Raw genomic sequence first — 21,925 nt, 5'->3', positions numbered from 1 at the left:
CCCGATAGAATATCGCTTTTTGATCATAAAAAATTTTCGCCAAAACCCAGTTGATACAGTTCGATCGTATTTGTGATCCGATTGCACGTATTTGAGTATTCAAATTGAAAGAAACACGTAAGATAACATCGTTAAGTATTTCATATGTAGAATGATAACAGTTGAATCTCTCGTGTCGAACTGAAAATACACATTCGAGTAATTATTAGAGCTATAAAATGTTGATATAGCGATAAGTACTCCTCAATCGTTAAGATAAATATAATATACGTTGCTTATTAGGTGCGTAGTATTACTATTTTATCGTGCACCTAAGAAATCTAATTTAGATTAATTTGATCTAGGATTAGTGTTTTAACTTAGAGGCGAATGTTCGTTATATATATCGACAAAGCCAGATTTATCGTACATATAATATATATGGAATCAGAAGAGCAAAAAGCAATGGTATTAATTCAAAGATAATTTAAAGCGTATGAAACAGAAAAATTTATCGAATTAATTCAACTAAAATGTGATATGAATGTCTGTAGTCTTTCGTTATTCGTTGACTATGTTGATAGATATTCATCGCTATCGTGCTTTTATCAATTCTTGTCGTTTTTATCTTTATTATATTTACATGTATACTTGTCTTCATTATAGCAGAGAAATGGTCAGAGAATAGGCAAATAACGTTTGTAATCTAAGCTTTAAGGCTCATTGTAGTTGCATGATAGGTATCGTCGAAGAATACGAGGTTTTATTATATTAATTTTTGGATTGCATCGAGTACAGTGGATTCACAAGCTTTTGCAGCCTGTTGCGTCAAGCATAAACCTATTTCTTGAAGACGAGATAATTCTGCTCGTTCGTTCGCTAGAGAATATTCTTCTAAATTGTCAGGAGGTCTTCCCGCCACTGTTAAACGCAATCGATTAAGCTCGGTTTCTTCTTCTGGATTTAAAGTTTCTAGAAAATTGATTTATTACATATAATTTAAGATTTTCTTTTTTAATGCTTCCAATTAAAAAAGAATCAGTTTAATTTCCCTTTTACGTAAAATTTTTCTACCGTTGGATATCGTTATGTACGATTAAAATTAAAAACTAATACGACGAAAATATCATTAAAATTGTTATCAAACTTGAAAAGTGCAGTTATAGATTGGATTAGAATCTTTCGAATGAAATTTTTCTAAATTGTTTTGTCTGTTATAGCTATCGTAAAATTATTTATTATTATAGGTATCAGGTATTTTTAGTACTATCTATATTATCATTACTTGCTACTGTCGTCGCTATGATATTGTTATTTTTTATCAATATTTATTCTGATGTTATTTATTTGCCTTTAGTTTCAAGTTCCGTAATCTTTTTTGACAAGTTCCTTCGAATGGCTTGTATTTTCTTGGCAGCTCGTCTCCTTTTCTTTACGTCCTCGTCACGATCCTCCACCTTTTTCTTTCTTAAATTCTTTTCTGTTGTTCCCGAGCCTCGGAAACTCCTATTTCTTTTCGAAAATCTTTTTTCTCTGTTCTTTGCCTTCGATGGGAATAAATATTAAACGAACAAATCACGCGATTTTTACGAATTTATCGATTAACTCACGTGAACGTTCAATCGCATACGAATTAATCTTTTATCTTGAATTTGTTTGTAGCTCTGCCAGAGTTTCCCACAAATTTCGGCCGCACGAAGTAGTTTTAATCTTAATCCACGATTAGAAAGATTGTGAAACAATGAGACGATTTTTCCAATGTTAAAGTCGTTTTGTCCTCCACCCTGGTTATCAATTATAACGAACGAAATTGTACCAACTTTACAAAATACTTATCGAGATTAATGGTTTTTCGTTGTCATTTAAGTTTTTACTAACTTCAGTGAACATTTTTTTCTTAAAGCTGTTTTTAGATTATAAAAGCTGTTTAAGATACGAATAGATTGAACTAACTATAGGAATGATTTAAAATAATTATTTAAAATTTAAAATAATTAAAAAATTATTCACTTTAACAGAGAAATCAATATTTTTTGTAGCTTAAACTAACGACAGAATCGTTTAATTTAATTAAGCCGATGTTTCAGATTGTAGAAGTAAGATCATCATGAGTCAAATTCGTGTTTTGTAAAATGCTTTCACAGTTAGCGTTTGCTTGAAATTGCCAATAATAACAGATTGTATTAAGCAATTGTATTAAGTAATCGTATTAAGTAATTGTATTAAGCAATTGTATGCAATGAATCATAGTGTGTGCAAAATGTCAAGGTAAATTTCATTTCCTTGCCGAAGTATACAGAATTGGCAACATAAATTTAATGTGGTGGAACATTAAACATCCACGGCATTGTGTCAAAGTATGAATTTTGTCTCTTGTTTGAATTTACCTCTGGTAAACTTTTGATTTATTCACAGTACGTGCCAACGAAAATCGCTAAACAAGAATCTTAGCTAAGAATAGGAAACTGATACATTTAATCTTTCATGTTTTATGTATTTACGTTCTTAGCTATTGTAACAGACAAGAGTTAAAAGAAAAACACCTTGGGTTATTAAAAATTACAATGGATAGAAGCGAAAAGAAAAGCGATATACAATTCTGACAATTATGCATTCTCAGTAATCGGTTTAAAGATGCAAACATATTCGCAATGCAGATAATATGGAAACGTATATGCAAAATAAAGTATTCGTTGTAATATTTAACGAGCGAAACGAATCTCTTTCCAGATCCTAGCCTTTTAATCGTGTTTATAAAGATCTGAATTTGCATTACAAACTTTTGAAGTCTATTTATAAATTACGAGTACGAATCTTGAATTATAAGCTTTTACCAACTCGATGAACGTGCAATCCCAGTCTGTTCCGTCGTATTGGCACTGTATCGTTGCTTTCTCAACATCTTCAGAAATCTCAGTGTATTTCACACAATAAGTAAGTATCCAACTTCGAGGTATGCTAATCACAGGCAACGTTCTCCAAACTTTGGCTGTGATATCTTCCAACATCTTCAACGAGGTACTATCGCTGAAGGTAGGTACTTCCGTGATCGATGAATCCATATTCGGAAATTCTATCGTACTATTTTCATGACGCTGAAGCAAGATATCACATTTTAACAAGCTTCTCGATTTTATTACACTTTGATGGTTGTAGTATGTAAAGTAGATCAACTTGTGATTTCTTCGGATGCTTGTTGCTTTTGATGGATTTGGCTAACGCAAATGTACAGATGACGACACATCCGATTGCTATTACGTGTCTTAGCATGGAACGGTAAGGTTTTTGTAAAACGATTTTCCTCGAACGTGACTTAGACAGATCATCGTAATAATACAATTTTTCTCACGATTAAATTTCATTTGTTAAATTCTCTATATCGTGATTGAAACATCGCTGTTCACGCTAAATCATTAAAATATTCGAGAAATTATTTCGATTTTCAAATACCACATCGAATTATTATTCTGCTATTACACAAGAATCTTTTACATCGTTTTTAATTCAGCTTTTCTAACATCATATCGCTGTAATGAGTTATTTGTTTTTAAATGGTCTCTAACTGAGCTGCGAAGGTATACACGTGACACGAGCCTCTCGAATTTAGCTAATTATCGATAATAATTTGGACGGTGTTAAGTTATCTTAATAGCTTTATCGTAATAAAAATCGACATAGGTAAGACCATGAAAAAAGGACTCTGTACAGGGAGGAAACCATAGACCACAGAAATTACCATCCTATCGATTTATGATTGCATTAAGATAATCTCTATTGCTGCTTCCGGCGTAATTCATAGGCTATTAATTGGCCAGCATTTTAGAGCCTACAAATAAAAAAAGATGACAAGATTGTAAGAAAATTGGAGGAATTGCTTCCTTTAATTATTTACTTTATGATTGCTTATTCGATTCGGACTAAAATGCTACTTATACATATGTGCTAAATATATATTATATCGCTCCTGCTTAAATTCTGATATATTGGGTTGGCAACTAATTACCACCTAATGACAAAACACGCAATCGCAATTAGATTTTGGTTTGTCGTATCGTAACGCTACCAGCGTGCGGATCTGGACCAACGTATATTGTACTTATACTTATTTAAATATATTTCTATTACACGTTCATTCACGCGTTGTTCTAGCGGATAACCTCAACACGGTTCAAGCTGCTTATAGAGCAACTAAAATTTTGTTGTTTGTGTTAGTGTTAGTTCTTAGTGCTAGGTACTTAGTGCTTGGTACTTAGCGCTTGGTACTTAGTGCTTGGTACTTCAGCGCTTCGGTACTTCACTACTTCAACTTCAACTTCAGTACTTTAGTACTTTAGTACTTCAACTCGTTAACGTCGCTGATCGTATCGGAGATGGTGGAGATCGAAGAACACGATGGATTTCCTCGATCGAACTTTGCGCTACACGTGTCGTTGACTCGCTCGCGGCATCGATGACGACGACGACGACGACGACCGATTTCTATGTAAATCCCAGTGGCGGTCGGTCTTGCGTTTCAACTAGGGCCGCGTCTCCTCAATTATCAGAGGGCCAGTTTTTCTCGCGACATGTCAAATTGTCGCCGGGGATAATCGAGGCGGATATGATCGAAGGCTTTATTTTTCCTGCGCTCGGAGCGAGACGAGCTCGGCACTGCCGAAGAAACGAAACCGGGCGAAAGTACTTCAGTACTTCAGCACTTCAGCGCTTCAACACTTCAGCACTTCAGTACTTCAACTTCAACTTCAACTTCATCTTCATCTTCAACTTCAACTTCAACTTCAACTTCAACTTCAACTTCAACTTCAACTTCAACTTCAACTTCAACTTCATCTTCAACTTCAACTTCATCTTCAACTTCAAGTACTTTAGTACTTGGGGTACTTTAGTACTTTGGGTACTTCGAGTACTTTAGTACTTCAACTTCAGTGCTCTGGTGCTCTAATGCTTTAGTGTTTTAGTACTTTTGTACTTCAGCACTTCAACCTCAGTACTTCAGTACTTTAGTACCTTGGTGTCTTGGTACTTTGGTACTTAGTGCTTAGTGTTTAGTGTTAGTGTTAGTGCTTGGTACTTGGTACTTAGTACATAGTGCTTAGTGTTAGTGTTAGTGTTAGTGTAAGTGCTTGGTGCTTAGTACTTTAGTACTTTGTACTTTGTGCTTAGTTGCCAACCCAATATCTTGTCCTAAATTTTCCACAAATGGGCCATTAAGTGATTTTCTTTCAAACCATCGAAGCAATCTCGATCAAATTTCCATTGAGTTGCCAAAACGGTAAGAACAGTTATATGAAATTACTCGGAATTGATGATAAAATAAATTATATTTTCAGAACTGAAGATAAAATGCTCTTTTTGAGCTTTTTTCGAGATCAAGAGTCCGCTTAAAAAAAAAAAAGAAAGTAAATTTAGCACCACGTAATTTCGTCTACACAAGATAAATTGTTTCGCAATCCTTCGTTTGCTTTTGAAGCATTTCACTGGAACTGTCATTTAAAAAAAGGAAAATCAACTTGTGTATTTGCATACATGATAAATGAGTATATCATAATGATGAAGTGCAATAAAATAATCGTCTGTGAATGGAATATTGCTGGAATTTCCAATGTCGTATAAATTGACGTCTATTTTTGTTCTGCGTCTGTATTCAATATTAATGTAAATGCATGATTGACAATATGATCAGTGATTCTGATGCAGTAAATTGCATTGCGACTACAATGATTAACATAAATAACTCTATGACTTTAATTACTTTATCAATATTCTACGAATATTCTATAAATAAATATTGCAGAAAATATTATAAATGAATAAAAGGCACACATTCTATCATCAAGGTTACAAAAAACCCAATATTTTACCAGATATTTTACCTTCTCAGTTTTTTAAGATCGCTCCATACCCATGATTCACTGTTATCTTCATAATTCATCGTCGTATTTGCAAAATTAACACAGACTTCCTCGATTTTCGTCGAAAGGATCAGAGCAACGAAAATGACGAATAATTGCGGAGATCCATGTGTGGAAATTAATGGTGTCGTTGATAAGCGGGAGTTTCCGGGAACATCGCGGCCATCGACCGTACAAAATCAATATGTTAACAAAAAGACGATTGTCGCGAAAAAAGTGGATAATCGTTAACTTCGCTGGGATTTCCCTGCGTCCTACGCGTCTTTTACCGCCCACCTCTCCGTATAAGGTATAAATGCATACGAAAGAGAAAACTGAAGCTGCGTCTTCGTCGAGGATTAGTCTTGAGAACGTCCAGTTTCGTGCCAACAGATTATCCTAATATATCGTAGCGAGAATACTTGCCTTTTTCATTAGCACCAACAATCCGTAACGTAACACTAGCGAGTGAATGTAGCTCCAATCAATTTTAGTTAAAAAAAAAAAAAGAAAAGAAAAAAGAAAGATAGGAAAGAAGACTAAAGTCGTTGAAGAACCTTTTGACCATCGTGAAAGATGTTGGTGAGAAATTTACAGGTAAGTCGTTGTCATATACGACGATTTGTATCTTGTGGGGTAATGTAGATGTTGGATATGTAGATTTGTGTTTTGTGTTTGTAATATATTGCCTTATGAAACTATTCGTATGCTTGTTACAGAACATTTTTATAGAGTAATATAAGTTGCTTTCTAGGGGACTATGGTACAAGTTCTAGTTTCAATAATAAATTATACGATATATAATAAAATTTGTATTTTATGCCTTTTTATAATGGAACCTTATGAAAGAGCGTAAATTGTAATATGTAGGTGTATAAGCATACATGAAATGTGCTTCATATGGAAAAAAATATTCGCGTTTCGAGTTCTTACAAAACGTTCTTATGTTCGGTATAAGAGAATTTAAAATCAACTAAATCATTTAAAATAAAAATATTTCGGTTTACTTATTTATTCAGTGTCTTAACAACTAATTAATTTACTTAATACTTTGATATTTAACAGTCAAACCGTTAATTTGGGTATTTCATACTTTAATAAAATATACTTACGCGTAAATTCCATTCTGCAAATTTCACGTAATTAGGTATAAGGAACTCTAGAGTGGTTAAAAGTTTAATTAAACGATTTGATATCTCTTATCGTCTTTGACAGTCCCCAAAGTGTAATAACCGTGCCTATGTATATCTGAATTTTCGTAGCTATGGACTTTATATCATCAAATAACATTGACACTACGATAAAACGTATTGATTCTTCTGACATATGAGAAGGGAATTTAAAACAATCATAAGCCATAGATAGCATAAGTCGTAATATTGTCATTTCTCTCGTCAAACTTTTCCAGACAGTTCAAATATTAAAGATATTACTTACTATCTTATTATTAATCAGAGATCGTAAAACAAATAAAATGTAATAACATAACTCTCACCTCTGAATATCTAGACACTCGTTCTTCTAGAGATAGAAGAAATAACATTAAAAATATTGCGGACACAAAAGAAATATCATATATTCAATATATAATGATATTTTCATAGAAATTCTGCTAGTATACCAGGAGTCTTTGAAAATTTTTTATTACTTTGAATTTTAAATAATTTTAATTAATTAAATTTTTATCAAGTTTTATTAATCTACTTTCAAATTTTAAATTATACGATACAATTGTACAATTTTAAAGATACCTTACAAAAGTGTCTCGCATAGTGATGTCTTTCGATCGTTGCTGTCACAATAACAACGAGGGCTTTTCATTCTGACGGTCTCTTTATACGTAATCATATTGTATTGTATAATACGATACGGAGCTTCACTTTTCAGCTTGTTACGGTTAATCAACGGTAAAAGCAATGCGTTGTAAGTAGAGCTGTGGAATTTCCAGGTTTCTCATTAACATCTATACGTAATTAACAACTGGTCGCTCTCAGTTATGACTGAGAAGAGACAGAACAATGGAATGGAATTGTTCTTTCGCAATAACAGATGAAATACAGCGAAGGAAAACATATCTTGTTACTCTTATGTAAGATTAATTAAAGAATCTAATGGCATCTTTTCCTTCCTTGAATAACTACGAGTTCGTCTTGATTAAATAAAAAATAAAAGGAAAAGATATTCGAGCAATATCTAATCGAGATCGAAGTTGGAGTAGTTAAAAATTGTTAATGTTTATATCATAGAAAATTCGAGCTTATACGAAAAGAAAAATATACTACAAGCAATGAAATGATAATAAAAATAGCGAAAATATTAATTAGAAGACATTGAAGAGTTTACAAAGATATATAGAAGATTATTATAATATTCTAAGAATGTAGGAAATGATTCGATTTTTCGAGCGATAAAAGGATCGTAAGAATAACGATTCGAAGAAAATTATATTAACTTGCTCGTAGAAATGCAGAAAGTAATAGGTGTAGAAATGAGTTATTTCCGATAAATTGAATTTCCATTTTACGCAAAAATCGAAAAGAATTCATTTCTATAGTTAATAACTTGATTTCTTTTTCAATTGGAAAGATTCAATCATACAACAGGAGTCAATGCCGCTTAATTACCTCTAATAAATCTTATGACAGATTTGTTGATCGCTCTTGTTGTAGCCGTTTAAACGGTCTTGACTTGATTTTCGAGAACTCACCAAGGAACTAACACTCCTTTCGAGTTACTTTCTCTGGCTATTGGCCAACGCTTTGAAAAGGAGCCTGCTTTATTCACTGAATAAATTCTGGAAGAGGGGGAAACGAGGAGAAAATTCCAAAGAACGCTTTCTGAAAACGCAAGGAACTGTGATTCATTTCCAACTCTCGTGCTTTAATCTGATAGGATTAAAAATATTCAATTTGAAGAAACATGAAACACAGACTATAATAAATATAAAGTATGAAAATTACAATGAAATTTTCATTTAATGTAATGAATAGATGCAATTTTTGTATTTTTATGGACATAGTTAAGCAAATAGAATCTAAATAGAAATTTGTTTCATACACCAAATATCAATAATACTTAGGTTGCTCTACTTTAAATATCTCATATATTTTTACATATTATATGCATTTATATGCAATATAAATTATTAAAATCTCAAGGTTTCTAAAAATGCGTGAACATTCGCAGTCTAAGAATAAATTTAGAAAATTGTGAGTTAACGTCGTTGAGGTGAAAGAATTAATCTAGCGAAGATCGTTACTCGTAAAATTAGCGTTAATTTGCGATTCTAAGAAGTCAAATAGAACTACATTCCTGATGTCGATCGCCTTAAATGGCGTCGAAGGAGGAAGTTATTACTGGTGAAGATAAAAAGGGTGAACGTTCTTACAGTGAATCTAGTTTTTGCTTCAGTTTGAGTTGATGGAACGACGACATCTTTCTTGTGACACTTGACATCTTTCCTATCTTCTTGTAGTTAGAAAATAAATAAATAGCGATTATCTATATCGTTTATATATACGCGCCAATTATTGTATCGTACTTGTTATTATCGTTTCGTAATTGCATTTTTATTTTTAAACGTTTTATGTTTCATTTATGCGTATAAAAGTGAGAATATTACTTTGTATCTGGAATATTATTATCTCCTATATCTATACTTTTCTGTTTTATATATTTTTATTGTCTTCGCTCTGTTATTCCTTTCTCATTTTTCTATAGAATCTCAAACGTTAAAAAGTTAATTCGAACATTGGATAGACTTCGTGCCAGTGACTGTCGTTGAGAAAAATTATTTAAAATGTCGTATAATTAAATGCAATCAAACAAGTTCAATAACCTTGAGTCACCCGCACAGAGTACCGAGGAAAATGTAATTTGAGAAGCCAAACCTACCAAGCTGGTGTATTATCTCTGGTTTACATACGTTAGCCTCGATTTATATGTTAATTAGAATTACGAGCTTACGGGTTTTGTACGAGTACTCGCAAGTAAACTAATTTATGCCGCAGGTATGACGAAATATTCTGCAAAGACACTTAGGTATCAGTTTATCAACCCTAACATCCGCTTTCATCGGAACAACTAACTATGTATTGAAAGTGTACGCATAGGTACGCATACATAATGAATTGTATCGACGATTTCCGATTATGACGTAGTTCCCCCACCGACTTCATATGGGATTTCCTGACAATGAAGTCATTAGTATCAGGCATTTCCAATATCGCAGAAGTAACGACCTATCGGCTTTGTGAATGTTGGTTTGCGCTGTTGCGCTGGAAAGGATTCGTGTCCGATGAATAAATGTGACTCCACTCACGAGCAAAACTCGTGGTGGGGAAGTGGTCGAGGAGCCAGTTACTCGCGGGCATCTCGGTGACTCTGCTTTTCCTTCTCCGCACTCAGTTCAGTTTCGTAGCGAGCAACAATCGGACGTTTTTTCGTATCTAAGCCGATAGTTTACAATTTGAAAATCTAGAAAGCAAGAAGGTGCAGATCAACGAAATGTTTTTCAAACCGGTGAGTGGTGACGCTTCGATGAAGTCTCGATTTAGAATTCAGTAGAAACGACGTAGAGTTAACGTAGATCTTCATTGTCTCAGCCGCATTAAGATTTGATCTTTGTAATGAGAAGCTAGGTTGTCTGTGGAGATCCTATTAGTCTGATGAAAATTGTATCGATGCATCGATTGTTGCATGTATTGACGCTTCAGAAGTTAGTTGTTCCTAAAATGAAATAGTTTTTTTAATTTTATATATAATTTAAGTTAAACGATGTTTAAGTAACGAGTTCGTTAGTTATCAGAGATTTTACGTAAATACTTCCCATTAAATCTAGAAGGGTGATATTTTATACATGACTCTTGTTGTCTTCGTAATGAAAAGTTCAACTGTGATAACTTATCTCGTTGTATACACTTTTTGCGCTTTCCATCGTTTCTTTTCATACCTCGTATCGATCCGATATCAAGTCAATAATATTCTATCGTGTGTGCTTCAAATATTCTGCTTCAATCAAATACTTCTATTTCTGTAGGTTTATATATCTTTCAAATTGGTTGTTTACCATTGTAATTGCTGTAGTAGGTAATTGACAACTCGGTTGAGATCACAAGTTGCATTTTATGATTTTTGGGAAGAATTGATTCATGATTTTTCGTAATCAAAAACATTTCCGTCATCGATGATAGTAACCGGTATCCAGACAAAGTTTAATTATTTATAACAATTATTCGTAACTTGTGGAATACTTAAAAATGAATATTTCTTAATTACTTAATTTATTTTAAAAACCTCTTTCACATTTACTGACCACTTTCTTCCATTCAAATAAAAATGAACTAATTTTCCCCAATCACTTGTTTCGTAAAAATTTAAAAAATATGTGTCATTTTTTTGGCATCTGACTAATTTTCTGTAACCTACATATTTTGATTCCCATTAATATTTTCACGCTGTTAAGTTTCTCATATAGAAGTGAAAATGTTCGTTGCTTTGTTTTACGATCAGCCTTCCTCGAACCATGAAGGACAGTCTTTAACTCACATTTTTACTCATTCGTATTACATCAAGGAGGAATCATAATCACAAGAATTTAATTGACTATAACGTTTACAAGGAACGTTCGCACAGTCATTATTGTATTACTTTTTGATTGACGAATTGCGTTAATTCGATTTTAATTTGACTTTGTGTATAGGCTAGGCTGCGGTTGATTACACGCGTGATACGTGCTTTATTTGTTAAGTTGGACACGTATCTGTTCGAAGAATTCACTTGTTATTCGCCGATTGTCTCTGTTGGCATTGTTAGATTTTAAATGTCTTCGTGAATACTGGTACTGTTAAAAATTACGAAAAAATCCAATGTCATTGCGGAGAGAAAGATTTCAGTAAAATAGTGAACTGCTATTGCCTGTGCTATACTGTACAATCGTAGTAAAATTTTACAAGTTACCAGTTACCAGTATCGATAAACAATTTCCGTATAATATTAACAAGTTTGATAATAAAATCTTCTGCTAGCAAATTATACAAATTATCTGATCATCGCATTTGAGTTTCTAGATTTCATATTTCATATTATTTTTACGCTGTTGAAAAATTTCGTATTATGCGCATCCTGTGGATTTTTGAATCTTTATACTTGCTATGAATTCATAACCATTCGCAGTATCGTAATAAATTATTTCCACTCTTGTTTCTAACATAAGATGAAACATTTTTATAAAAGGATAGACACATAATGAAAAAAAAAGAATATAGCAAGTCAAATAGAAAATGGCAATAAATATTTAAGTACTAAAACAAGTAAAAGTACTTCGTGGAAATAGGAGAAAATCTTGAAAGGTGTAAAATAGAAATTACACGATGCAATTCTCATAAATCACGGAGCGTTTCGTTCCGAAGAACGTATAATGAAATAGTAAACAGTGGAACGGGATGAAATTGAAGGTTGTCAAACGAGGAACTGGAAAGTCGCAAGAAATTACGTAAATTCTGTATTAGTATTTGCATAAGGCGAAATTAAAGTGGAATAATTCATGCAAGTTTCCCACGTGCCACAAGTAGTATGCTATCAGGAACAAACTGTACAGGCGTGGTTGTGTTTTCTCTTGCTTTCGTCATACGAGGCTCGTCATACTTCAATTTCAACCAAGAAAGCCGGACACTATGATGTCACGGTTTGCTCGTTGCTTTCACTCGCCTCAAAGTTTATCTTGCTTTCGTCCCAGATCGTGTAATTTTCACTAATTTTACCATTACGTTCCGAACCCTTCGAGAAAACATTTCCATATTTATCTTACGTTTTTAACGAAGTTAGCCCTAATCATTAACAGAATACATTACTTTCTATTTTATACCGTCCTTTAGTAATTCTTTTGAAGACCGATGAATTTTTCGCGGAGAAAAATATCGGCAATGAAAACATTTCTAGAAGAAAATAATAAATTTAAATCATTCCGAATGGGTCAATATTTTGTTGATATTTCTTTAAAAAATGATGACGGTATTTCCAAACATATAATTGACTGATGTCGTAATTTTAAAAATATACTAGCCTTGCTAAAATGGTAGTTGTTTTGTTGATAATATGGTAGACAATATTTATGTTAGTGAAAAACTAGAGTATTTTCATATAATAAAATACAGATTAGGGCAGAGAGATAATAAATGTTAAATTATATGAAATTTTCTGTAAAATTGATGTCAAATATATTTTTATATTTGTATGAATATAATTTTAATAATGGATTGAAAGATTAATAATAGATAAGTAAAATATTAGTATCAGTTTATTCTATAGCAAGTAGTACAAATTTAATTCAAACGTTGTCCAATTGTGAACTATTTTTAACATAAGATAATCTAACATAACAAACTATTTTAACATAAATTTATTCCTTCACAAAAGAAATTAAAAAATTTCAAACTTGTATTTTAACGAACAATAGATACTGATTTCGTCATAATCTACGATTATCATCGTGGACACAAAACCAGTTCTGCCCTAAATAAGTGTATCTGATACCACTAAAATTGCAAAGCAAGTTATTGTGATTAAATAGAGCGTGACTCCTACACGAAACTCTTCCCCTGCTTGACATAAAAGTGTCGTAGATATGGATGACGTGTGTGACGATTTATTTGTTGACCTTACGATCGTGATCTCAGAACTTGTATAAATTACGATTAGAGGTCACGGCTACCGAAATGTGAAGAGGTTGCGAAACGTCTAGCTGCTGCATTGAAAATACTTTCCTCATTTTATTTGTTTTCTTTAATGTTTATAATTGTGCGACAATAGAGGCTAGTAACAACGATGACACAATGATAAAATGGTAATGTCGTTCACTCGGAGTTTTATAATGATACAGGAAATTACTCGAACGTCCGTAGATGTTTCCGAAGGGTGCAATTTAACTTTGCGTAAGCTATGCATGTATTTCGTTTCAATTTCCTAGTTTCTGGTCTTTCGTATTTTCCTTTACGTTCTTTGTTTTACTTCACCATAATTATATAATTGTATATTCGATTTTTTACTTCTTGCTTTCAACTTAAAATATACAAACGCCCCAGCGTCCATTCATACTTTTTCCATAAAAAGCTGCAAGTGTACCATGCTCATCAAACAAATCCTAACAAATAAATAGTAATATCTATTCCAAACTGCTTTATACCTAAATTCCCCTTATTATACTTTAAAAACTTCATATTTTCTTATTATCAATAATTCAACTCCTTTGAAGGAGAGACTCTTCAGAGATTTTTAGAATGTTATTTTCTCAACAATCATTCTTTCTTTCAGGCAATGTCGGTGTTACCAGTTCTATTGCTGGTAACTTACGTATCAGCACAATGTCTCACCGGAAACGACAGTCCTCCGACGATGAGCGTTGGATCGAAGAAAGGTGTGATCAACTCGAGATTCGAATTCGCTCTCGATACTCTTAAGAAGATGTCTTTGATCGAATCACGCGACAACATCTTCTACAGTCCGCATAGTCTTCACCAGGCTCTGACCTTGGCGTACTTCGGTGCTCGAGGCACCACCGAGGACTCCTTAAAAAAAGCCTTGCACCTACCTAACGATCTGTCCAAGGTCGATGTGCAACGATATTATGCTTACGAGAATTCCCTCAAAAATCAAGGTGACCAAGAGGTGAGGATTTAACTGGAGCTGTTGCATAATTTATCGTTTGTGTTTGCAAGTATTTCAAGGCGAGCCACATAATCGTAACATCAGGAGCCGTTTGCGCAATAGTAACATCAATAAATTCTACTTTTTAAAATTATAATTATGAAAGCAAGCTATAAGGATTTGTCCAATACTCTTTCTCGTCTTGAAAGTTTACTTGAAATCACCTTTTTCTATTAGTAAGTTTGACTATTTAAATGCTATATATTATTTTAATATACTTTTTTGTACTTTAACAAAACACTATGTATGCCTTTTGTTGTTACTTACTGTTACACAGTAATGTCACATAATTTTTAGGTATTGTTTCACTTCTTAACGGATTAGACTTGGCAGTCTGTATAGTTAGATACTTTGAGCTTATTGAAATTATTGAACTTATTGAACTTATTGAAATTCAAGTGGGAAGCGTTTTGACCTCATAGCTCTATAGAATTTCTTAATCAAAAGTTATGAATGTAACGCGTGAGTAATGTTTGTTTCCTCGACGTGGATGGATGAGATAAAGTAAATAATTTTATTTAATCAGTTATATAATTCTTGCCTTTGTTCGTGACGAGTTGGTGCGACTATAATGTTCGGCTAAAGAATATCTTTTTTTACATTACTTGAAATTTTTCTATTTTTTAGTAGCTAGATAATTTTGTAAAAGTTATGTCTGGAAATAATGAAATTTATGACGATTGCAAGTAAATAATAGTTTCTGCGCTACTGTTAATGAATTTTGATGCAGTAATAATTAATATAATACTTAATATTATCGTAAAATAGGTAAGGGGTATAAATAGGAAATGTAATCCCAAAATACCAGAATTTTTTTATAGCATTAAAATTATAGCATTGAAGTATTTAGAGAATGAATCATTAAATTAGTTTTCTTCCTCTATTCAGAATTCATCACGAGGTTACGAGTATAACTCAGCGAATCGATTATGGATATCGAGCACGAGAAAGGTACGAGATTGTATGTTGGACTTATTTGGAGACCAACTGGAAAAGACTGATTTTCATACTAATCCAAACGCGGTTCGTGATCATATTAATCAATGGGTGAGCAACATGACCAAAGGACATATCCGCGATCTTCTTCCTGTTAACAGTATTGGAGTAGATACTGATTTGGTCCTGGCTAACGCAGTATACTTCAAAGGTCTTTGGGAAAGTCGTTTCAATCCAACTAATTCTAAGAAAGATATTTTCTACATTTCGAACTCTCAACATTCCATGACTACATTCATGAAGCAGTCAGGACATTTCAATCATCGTAAGTTACACATCTTAAATTTATGAAAGACTAAAATTTATCTACAAAAATCTGTGATGGGCGAAAAGAGTATAATTCAAATTTTTAATCAAAATAGGATAAGTATGCTAATATATTCTACATTGATCTTTTTACGTATGCTACTAATTGGTTGCAAAACGTTTTAATTGTTACAAATTCTGCTTGGTCAAATAAATAAAAGTCAAACTAAAAATTTTAGTCCGAATAAGTCCTCAGTTTCGAAAGAAGAAAAATGTTTTTAAATCGAGTATACTGTATATATTTTGTAAGTAAAATGGGACAAGACATTGCATATTATAAACTTTCATATCCAAAATCTAACCACCTAATCTTACATTGCAATTCAAATGTTGTAAGTCGTCTCTACAAGATTAATAAACTGTGACTTATATTCTTTTGCCCGCCTAGAAAAGCTATATTTATATTATATCATTGCAAATATATATAAATAGAAATAAATACAAATAATCTTTCCTTACAGTCGTTTCCGAAGTACTTGGCGCGCACGTGCTAGAACTGCCGTATAAAGGCAACGAAATCTCAATGTTCGTCCTTCTCCCACCATCTGTTTCCGTCGCAAAATCCACCGCTGACGTTGAGCAAAACGGGGAAAGAGACAGTGTTCGTCAACTGATAGAACGCATTTCCACCGAATTAGGATCCACAGAACTCCGCGATCTCTTGGATTCCGGTATACCACCTCAACAAGTCGATGTTATCTTACCGCGATTTGAAGTCGAAAAGGATCTTCCAATAAGCACGCTGCTTCATGCAATCGGTGCAGGCGAATTGGTAATGCCTAATGCTGCCGATCTTCGAGGTTTCGTTAAGGATGGTGAAAATCCATTGCATTTGGGCGACGCTGTCCATCGTGCGCGAATCGAAGTCACTGAAGAGGGCACCACTGCAGCTGCAGCTACTGCTCTTTACACTTTCCGATCTGGACGACCATTGCAACCGGCAATTTTTAATGCGAATCATCCTTTCTTGTATTTCATCTATGAGAAACCAACTCGTACTATTTTATTCAGTGGAATTTATCGTACACCTAATACTCCAAAAAATACCGCGGAGACATCAGCTTGAAATGTTTGAAGGATGAATGTGATTGTCGTCGTTATTCTCTGTTTGTTTTTGAAGAATGTGGTGCGAGGAATAAGAAGCTTTATATGTGTTTGTAACATATACAGGTATGAATGTTTGGTAAGGTGTGTTTGCATGTATATATTTTAAAATGAGTATAATCGATAGTTATTTACAGAGCACCTAATATTTATACTAAATTTATAATATACTAAAATATTTTGATGGATATTGTATAATTTCGTACAATTTGCACATGTATTTCGAAAATGTCACAATAAGTGTCACCGTATCAAAATAATTTAGTCATGTGATCGAAGAACATCAAAACCGTCAAAGAAGGATTTCCAGGACTGAAAATGGAGAATCACACATTCCATTTAAGCTTGCAAATAGTGTTTCGTTTTTCCTGAAAAACTTGTGTTGAATTGTGTCACTTTGACATACATGTGTGAAATGTATAGAATAATATGGATGGAAATTTGTAATCGGATTCTATTATAATATTTTGGTGCGTTAGATATAGTAAAAATTAAGTTATTAGATTAAAGATGTATCAAATTATAATCAAATTCGATTTATTGTATGTATAACGTATATATATGCACAGTATTCGAATTTACTAACTAAAACGAAGAAAATAATACGTATTGAATATCCTTTACGATCCGGTACGAAAAATTGATGTTGTATGAGTTGTGTTATGTTTGCAATTGTATTTGTAATTGTGGAGTGTTGTTAAAGGTTTTATAATTTTTTCGACAATTAAAAATGATGATTGTAATTTCTGTTTCTAATATGAATTTTAATCTATACATGTCATATTGAAAATATAAACTTAATATAATTTTCCTTATTTATACAATATATAAATTATAATTATCGAAATGGTAAATTTTTCACATTTATCAATTAAAAAAATATCTTTCAACCCTGATTTGAGAGCCTAAAAAACAGGTATGATATTTTACAGGAAGAACTTCAGATTTGATAATATTTAAAAACATGTGCAAATGCGTTACTTGTGAATGCTTGTACTTATATTTTATATACGTGTATTGGAAAATTTTAAATTAAAAATGGAGAATATTTTATCCATGAATGTAGTTTTATTCTTTATCTTTAACAATTTTTTCAGTATAGAAGTTTGTATTGTTTAAGTTAAGGAATGATAAAGAAATAAAATAAAAACGTTCTATTGAAATACGTATTGCTACCGAAAACGTCCTTTGCAGGAATTTGACGATTTCTGTTCGTACGTGATCGACTTGCCGGGGAGTTTCCCCACTCCGAAATTCGTAGGGCAAATTACGCTAATGTCAAATTTCGAAGCGATTAGATGTGTATCGGTGTCACTCCGTGGCAGGTACCGATTCCTATACTACGTAGTACATATTTTCATAATCATTCTTTTATCACTTACGTTCTTGTAACTTCGTTTACTTATCATACGTTTTTTAATTGAATAATTTATAGTAAATAATTTATTATTTGATTATCTATTTTTCTTCGATCGTCTTGTTGGTTATTACATTTGCCGGTAGATCGTATAATGAGCCTTCAAGACGCAATTTGAGCTTGATTATTGTTTCATTTTGTACATAATTTGCTTTTTATACATTTGTTATAATGTTTCGGCTTTTTTTTTTGTGCAGATTATTGCTCGACTACGCGGAAAATTTGGAGATGTTAGGAACATGCAACGAAATTACAAATGGCGCCACAAAATTCAAAAGGACGCCATGATGACTAATGGTAATATTTGATTTATTTTAATAAAGTCAAACGTATTTATATGTTTATTTTCTTTTTCTATTGGTTAATTGCTGACAGTTATTTAATATTCAATCGATGTACATTATTAACCAATCATCATATTTTTTAGAAGGAATTATTCATATATATGAATTCATATTTTGTTAAAGGTTTCTCATTCCTTCCTTTTCATCCTGTTTCCTGGAAAGGACTTAGTGATGCTTAAAAAACCAAGAATATAAGTAACTTTGTATTTTGTACTTCATTTAATTCCTTCTATTTTATATCAACTATAATTAATTAAAAAATGGAATTTGATTGAAAATTTGACAAGTTAAAATTTTTCATTCAAGTCAAAGTTTTATGACAACTAATACAATATGACAACAATAAAGACAAGTTAAAATTTTATGTTTTATAGAGATCAATCTTCTATTATTTCAAACTTTCTAAATAATTAACACTGTCTTTAAGGACGAATTGTACAATAATATTCTATGCTTTGTTATAGATTTCTTCCAGTCTTTACTTTTTTTCATGGGATTCAACGATTCCTGTCTAATGATAGGCTTCACGATGACGTTCCATAGGGCACAATACATCGATGACAACGTTCTTCGCAACTAATCGTGAGTCGCATGCATTTTTGTTCCCCTGGTCATTCAATCATGTTGTAGAATGAAAGGTTTGAAGCGACACGGGTGACTGGTTGTATTACGTTGAATTTTTGACGAGCATACTGACCGCGGGTATTTATTATACTCGCGAGTAGTAACATTTTCTTGTATGTGTTTTATTTATCGGTTCAGGATAGGTTTTCTTGTACACCGCGTTTTCGAATGTTGATAATAACACACGAAGAATTAACAGAGGAGAGTACCATATTGACATAAATAATATTATATAAAAAATTGATATAAATAACTCAGTGCTGATAATTAATGTATATTTCTGTAATTGAAAATCACGGAGTTATTGATAATAATTACTTATAAAATCAAAGTATATCCAGAATGATTTTATATTTGCAAATATCAAATACCCAACAAACATATGTGAGTAAACAATGAATATGAAAATAGCTTCGTTTAAGTATTCTGTAGTGAAGTCGGATATCCTCCGATTTCATTATGAAAATTGCAATTATGATTGAAATTATTATAATCACTGTTAATGCTATTATTGATTTTTATTATAAATGATATTTAATTTTATCTTGTGTTTTGCGGTAATGTGGAACAATTTTATTGTTCGAGTTCCATAGACAGTAAAATTTCAGTAAAATTTTAAATGTGAAATATAAAGGTATGGAGTCTAATTTTGTCCGTCCAAGAATGTATCAAATGTTACGTACAAGAAAACACTTCGCGACAGGCAGATTCAGAATCAAAACAAGTTTTGAATGTTTCTTAGTTTCCAAAGATGTGTTTTGATGAAAGAATTGCCTGAGGATATTTTTACTAATATTTCATGTAGAGTTCATTATTATTATTTATTGATATAAATACTATTTGCATTATTTCGAAGCTCAATTTATTTTTTGAAATATAATAAAAAACGAGTGAATAAATATTAACTCTTCATTCAAATTTAGCATTTCAGTAATTCATTAAATTAATAGAATAAAGTATAAAGTAGACTTTAATTAACGAATATTAGCCCGTTAGATACAAAACGTAATAGATACGCTTATCATATTTTTAGCCTAGGATTTTCAGGTTTAATCCCTTCCATGTCCATTGCCAGGATCTCACTCACGTGCTCAGGTGCTACTTGGGTGGGAGAAAAGCGGTGGGCATGATGACTATAGTTTATATGTTTAACATTGTCTCAGCGACTGACGTTGCGTTAGTGTATCGAGCACGACGTATTTTCTACATTGTGTGTGTGATTAGGTCGTGGAACTACGTCGTTTTCTTCTTATTTCAACCCATATAATTCTGAAATATTAATAAGTTTCACAAGTGTTATTAATGCAATAGTAATATATAATTATATTAAATTACAATGGTATTAAATATTATACCATTTAGTCTAAGAATATCCTAATTTTTCAAATGATATAATACAAGATTATGAATATTTATACAATATGATCATGAGTATTAATTAAAGTTAACATTGAAATATATTAAAAACATAATTAGAATTTCAATATACACGTAACGTATGATGGTCGCTAGCCATCGCCAGTCGATTTCAGGAAAAAGGTACGTAAAAGTTAGAGTATGAAAGTTGAGTGTCAAACTCGGGTGTCCGAGGCGTTCCGGGACGTCTCCCTAGTATAGGTCCTTGCGCCCGGGTAGTATGTGAGAGAATCGTGGAGTGAGTGTGTTGGTGTGCCTGTTTTGCCATTTTTAAATATAGGGCTATGTTAGATATAGCTTACTTTCTGGTGTGAATGTTAATTATAAGTAGGTAGGGCCGGGCAGGTTGGCACAGTCTCTGGTCGGGTAGGCGCGTTTCTCGTGTCCAACCTGTTTCAGGAAATTTAATTTGAAAAATCGACGGTAAAGCTGGTACGAGTGGAGAAACTCGTCTCTGGCTTTATCCATCGATTTTTCGAATATCGTGGTCGCGATCGCGAGTGGGTCTCGAAGCGAACGTTTATTTATTGCTCGAGCATGCACATGCGAACGGGCAGTGATCACTATGATCCTTGCTCATCCATGTACACGGGGAATAGTATCCGCGATTTATATTTTTATTTTACCTTTGTGTTATTTTTTATTTTGTGATTAGAGAGACTCGAGTCTAGATCTAAGTTTCAGCGGGCATTGCGCTCGAAGAAAGAAGAGGCTACGAGCCGAAGAGGCTCGGCAAACTGCCATTCAATAGAGCAACTACTAATGACTTTCCATCCTCTGGATCACCCAGAGCATGGAAAGTCATTCGTTACTACTTTGTCACTATGCTCGCTTTTAGTAGTTGTAGTTATAGTATTTTTTTTCTGGCCGATATATATGTCGGTCCTTAACCACGTTGGGTAAATCGCGTTTTTTTTTTATTAGTGTTTGCGAGAAATTAATTACGGTTTAAATTAGAGTTGCGTAAAAATTTCGCGGCTTTTATTAGTGTCACGATAGAATGATTACGGTTTGGATTAGAGTTGCGAAAGAATGATAATCGTGTTTGCTTTAGTGTTGCGAATTATGACAGCGCGATTGTCTTTAGTGATTTTGATTATAAATTGTTAGAACTTCTTGAAGATCGATATATATTAAAGTTCATC

General features: G+C 32.7%; 1 protein-coding gene and 1 pseudogene across 2 annotated transcripts; one reads left to right on the top strand and one right to left on the bottom strand.

Annotated features, from left to right (window-relative positions):
* Positions 1-1,235: 1,235 nt before the first annotated feature.
* On the bottom strand, positions 1,236-1,869 carry LOC117209607 (annotated as a pseudogene).
* A 4,368-nt stretch (positions 1,870-6,237) lies between these two features.
* Positions 6,238-17,722, top strand: LOC117209590 (serine protease inhibitor 88Ea-like). 2 transcript variants are annotated; one of them, XM_033451783.1, is made up of 4 exons: positions 6,238-6,467; positions 14,181-14,534; positions 15,462-15,834; positions 16,337-17,722. In XM_033451783.1, the coding sequence occupies exons 1-4, from the start codon at positions 6,447-6,449 to the stop codon at positions 16,939-16,941; spliced, it is 1,353 nt and encodes a 450-aa protein (XP_033307674.1). In that variant the 5' UTR covers positions 6,238-6,446; the 3' UTR covers positions 16,942-17,722. The 2 variants fall into 2 exon arrangements, with proteins under 2 accessions (XP_033307674.1, XP_033307675.1); XM_033451784.1 differs by lacking the exon at positions 6,238-6,467 and adding an exon at positions 10,080-10,391.
* Positions 17,723-21,925: the final 4,203 nt, after the last annotated feature.

Source organism: Bombus bifarius, unplaced genomic scaffold (assembly GCF_011952205.1).
Source record: "Bombus bifarius isolate JDL3187 unplaced genomic scaffold, Bbif_JDL3187 scf7180000008178, whole genome shotgun sequence".
NCBI classification, from domain to species: domain Eukaryota; kingdom Metazoa; phylum Arthropoda; class Insecta; order Hymenoptera; family Apidae; genus Bombus; species Bombus bifarius.
The sequence above is the reverse complement of the archived record's forward strand: the minus strand, read 5'-3'. Positions and strand labels throughout refer to the sequence as shown.

Bases quoted from the DNA above. Each gene is read 5' to 3' on its own strand.
- LOC117209590 (XM_033451783.1), top strand. From the start codon at position 6,447: ATGTTGGTGAGAAATTTACAG. The intron at 6,468-14,180 runs GTAAGTCGTTGT...TCTTTCTTTCAG, and splicing joins TGTTGGTGAGAAATTTACAG to GCAATGTCGGTGTTACCAGT. The intron at 15,835-16,336 runs GTAAGTTACACA...CTTTCCTTACAG, and splicing joins GTCAGGACATTTCAATCATC to TCGTTTCCGAAGTACTTGGC.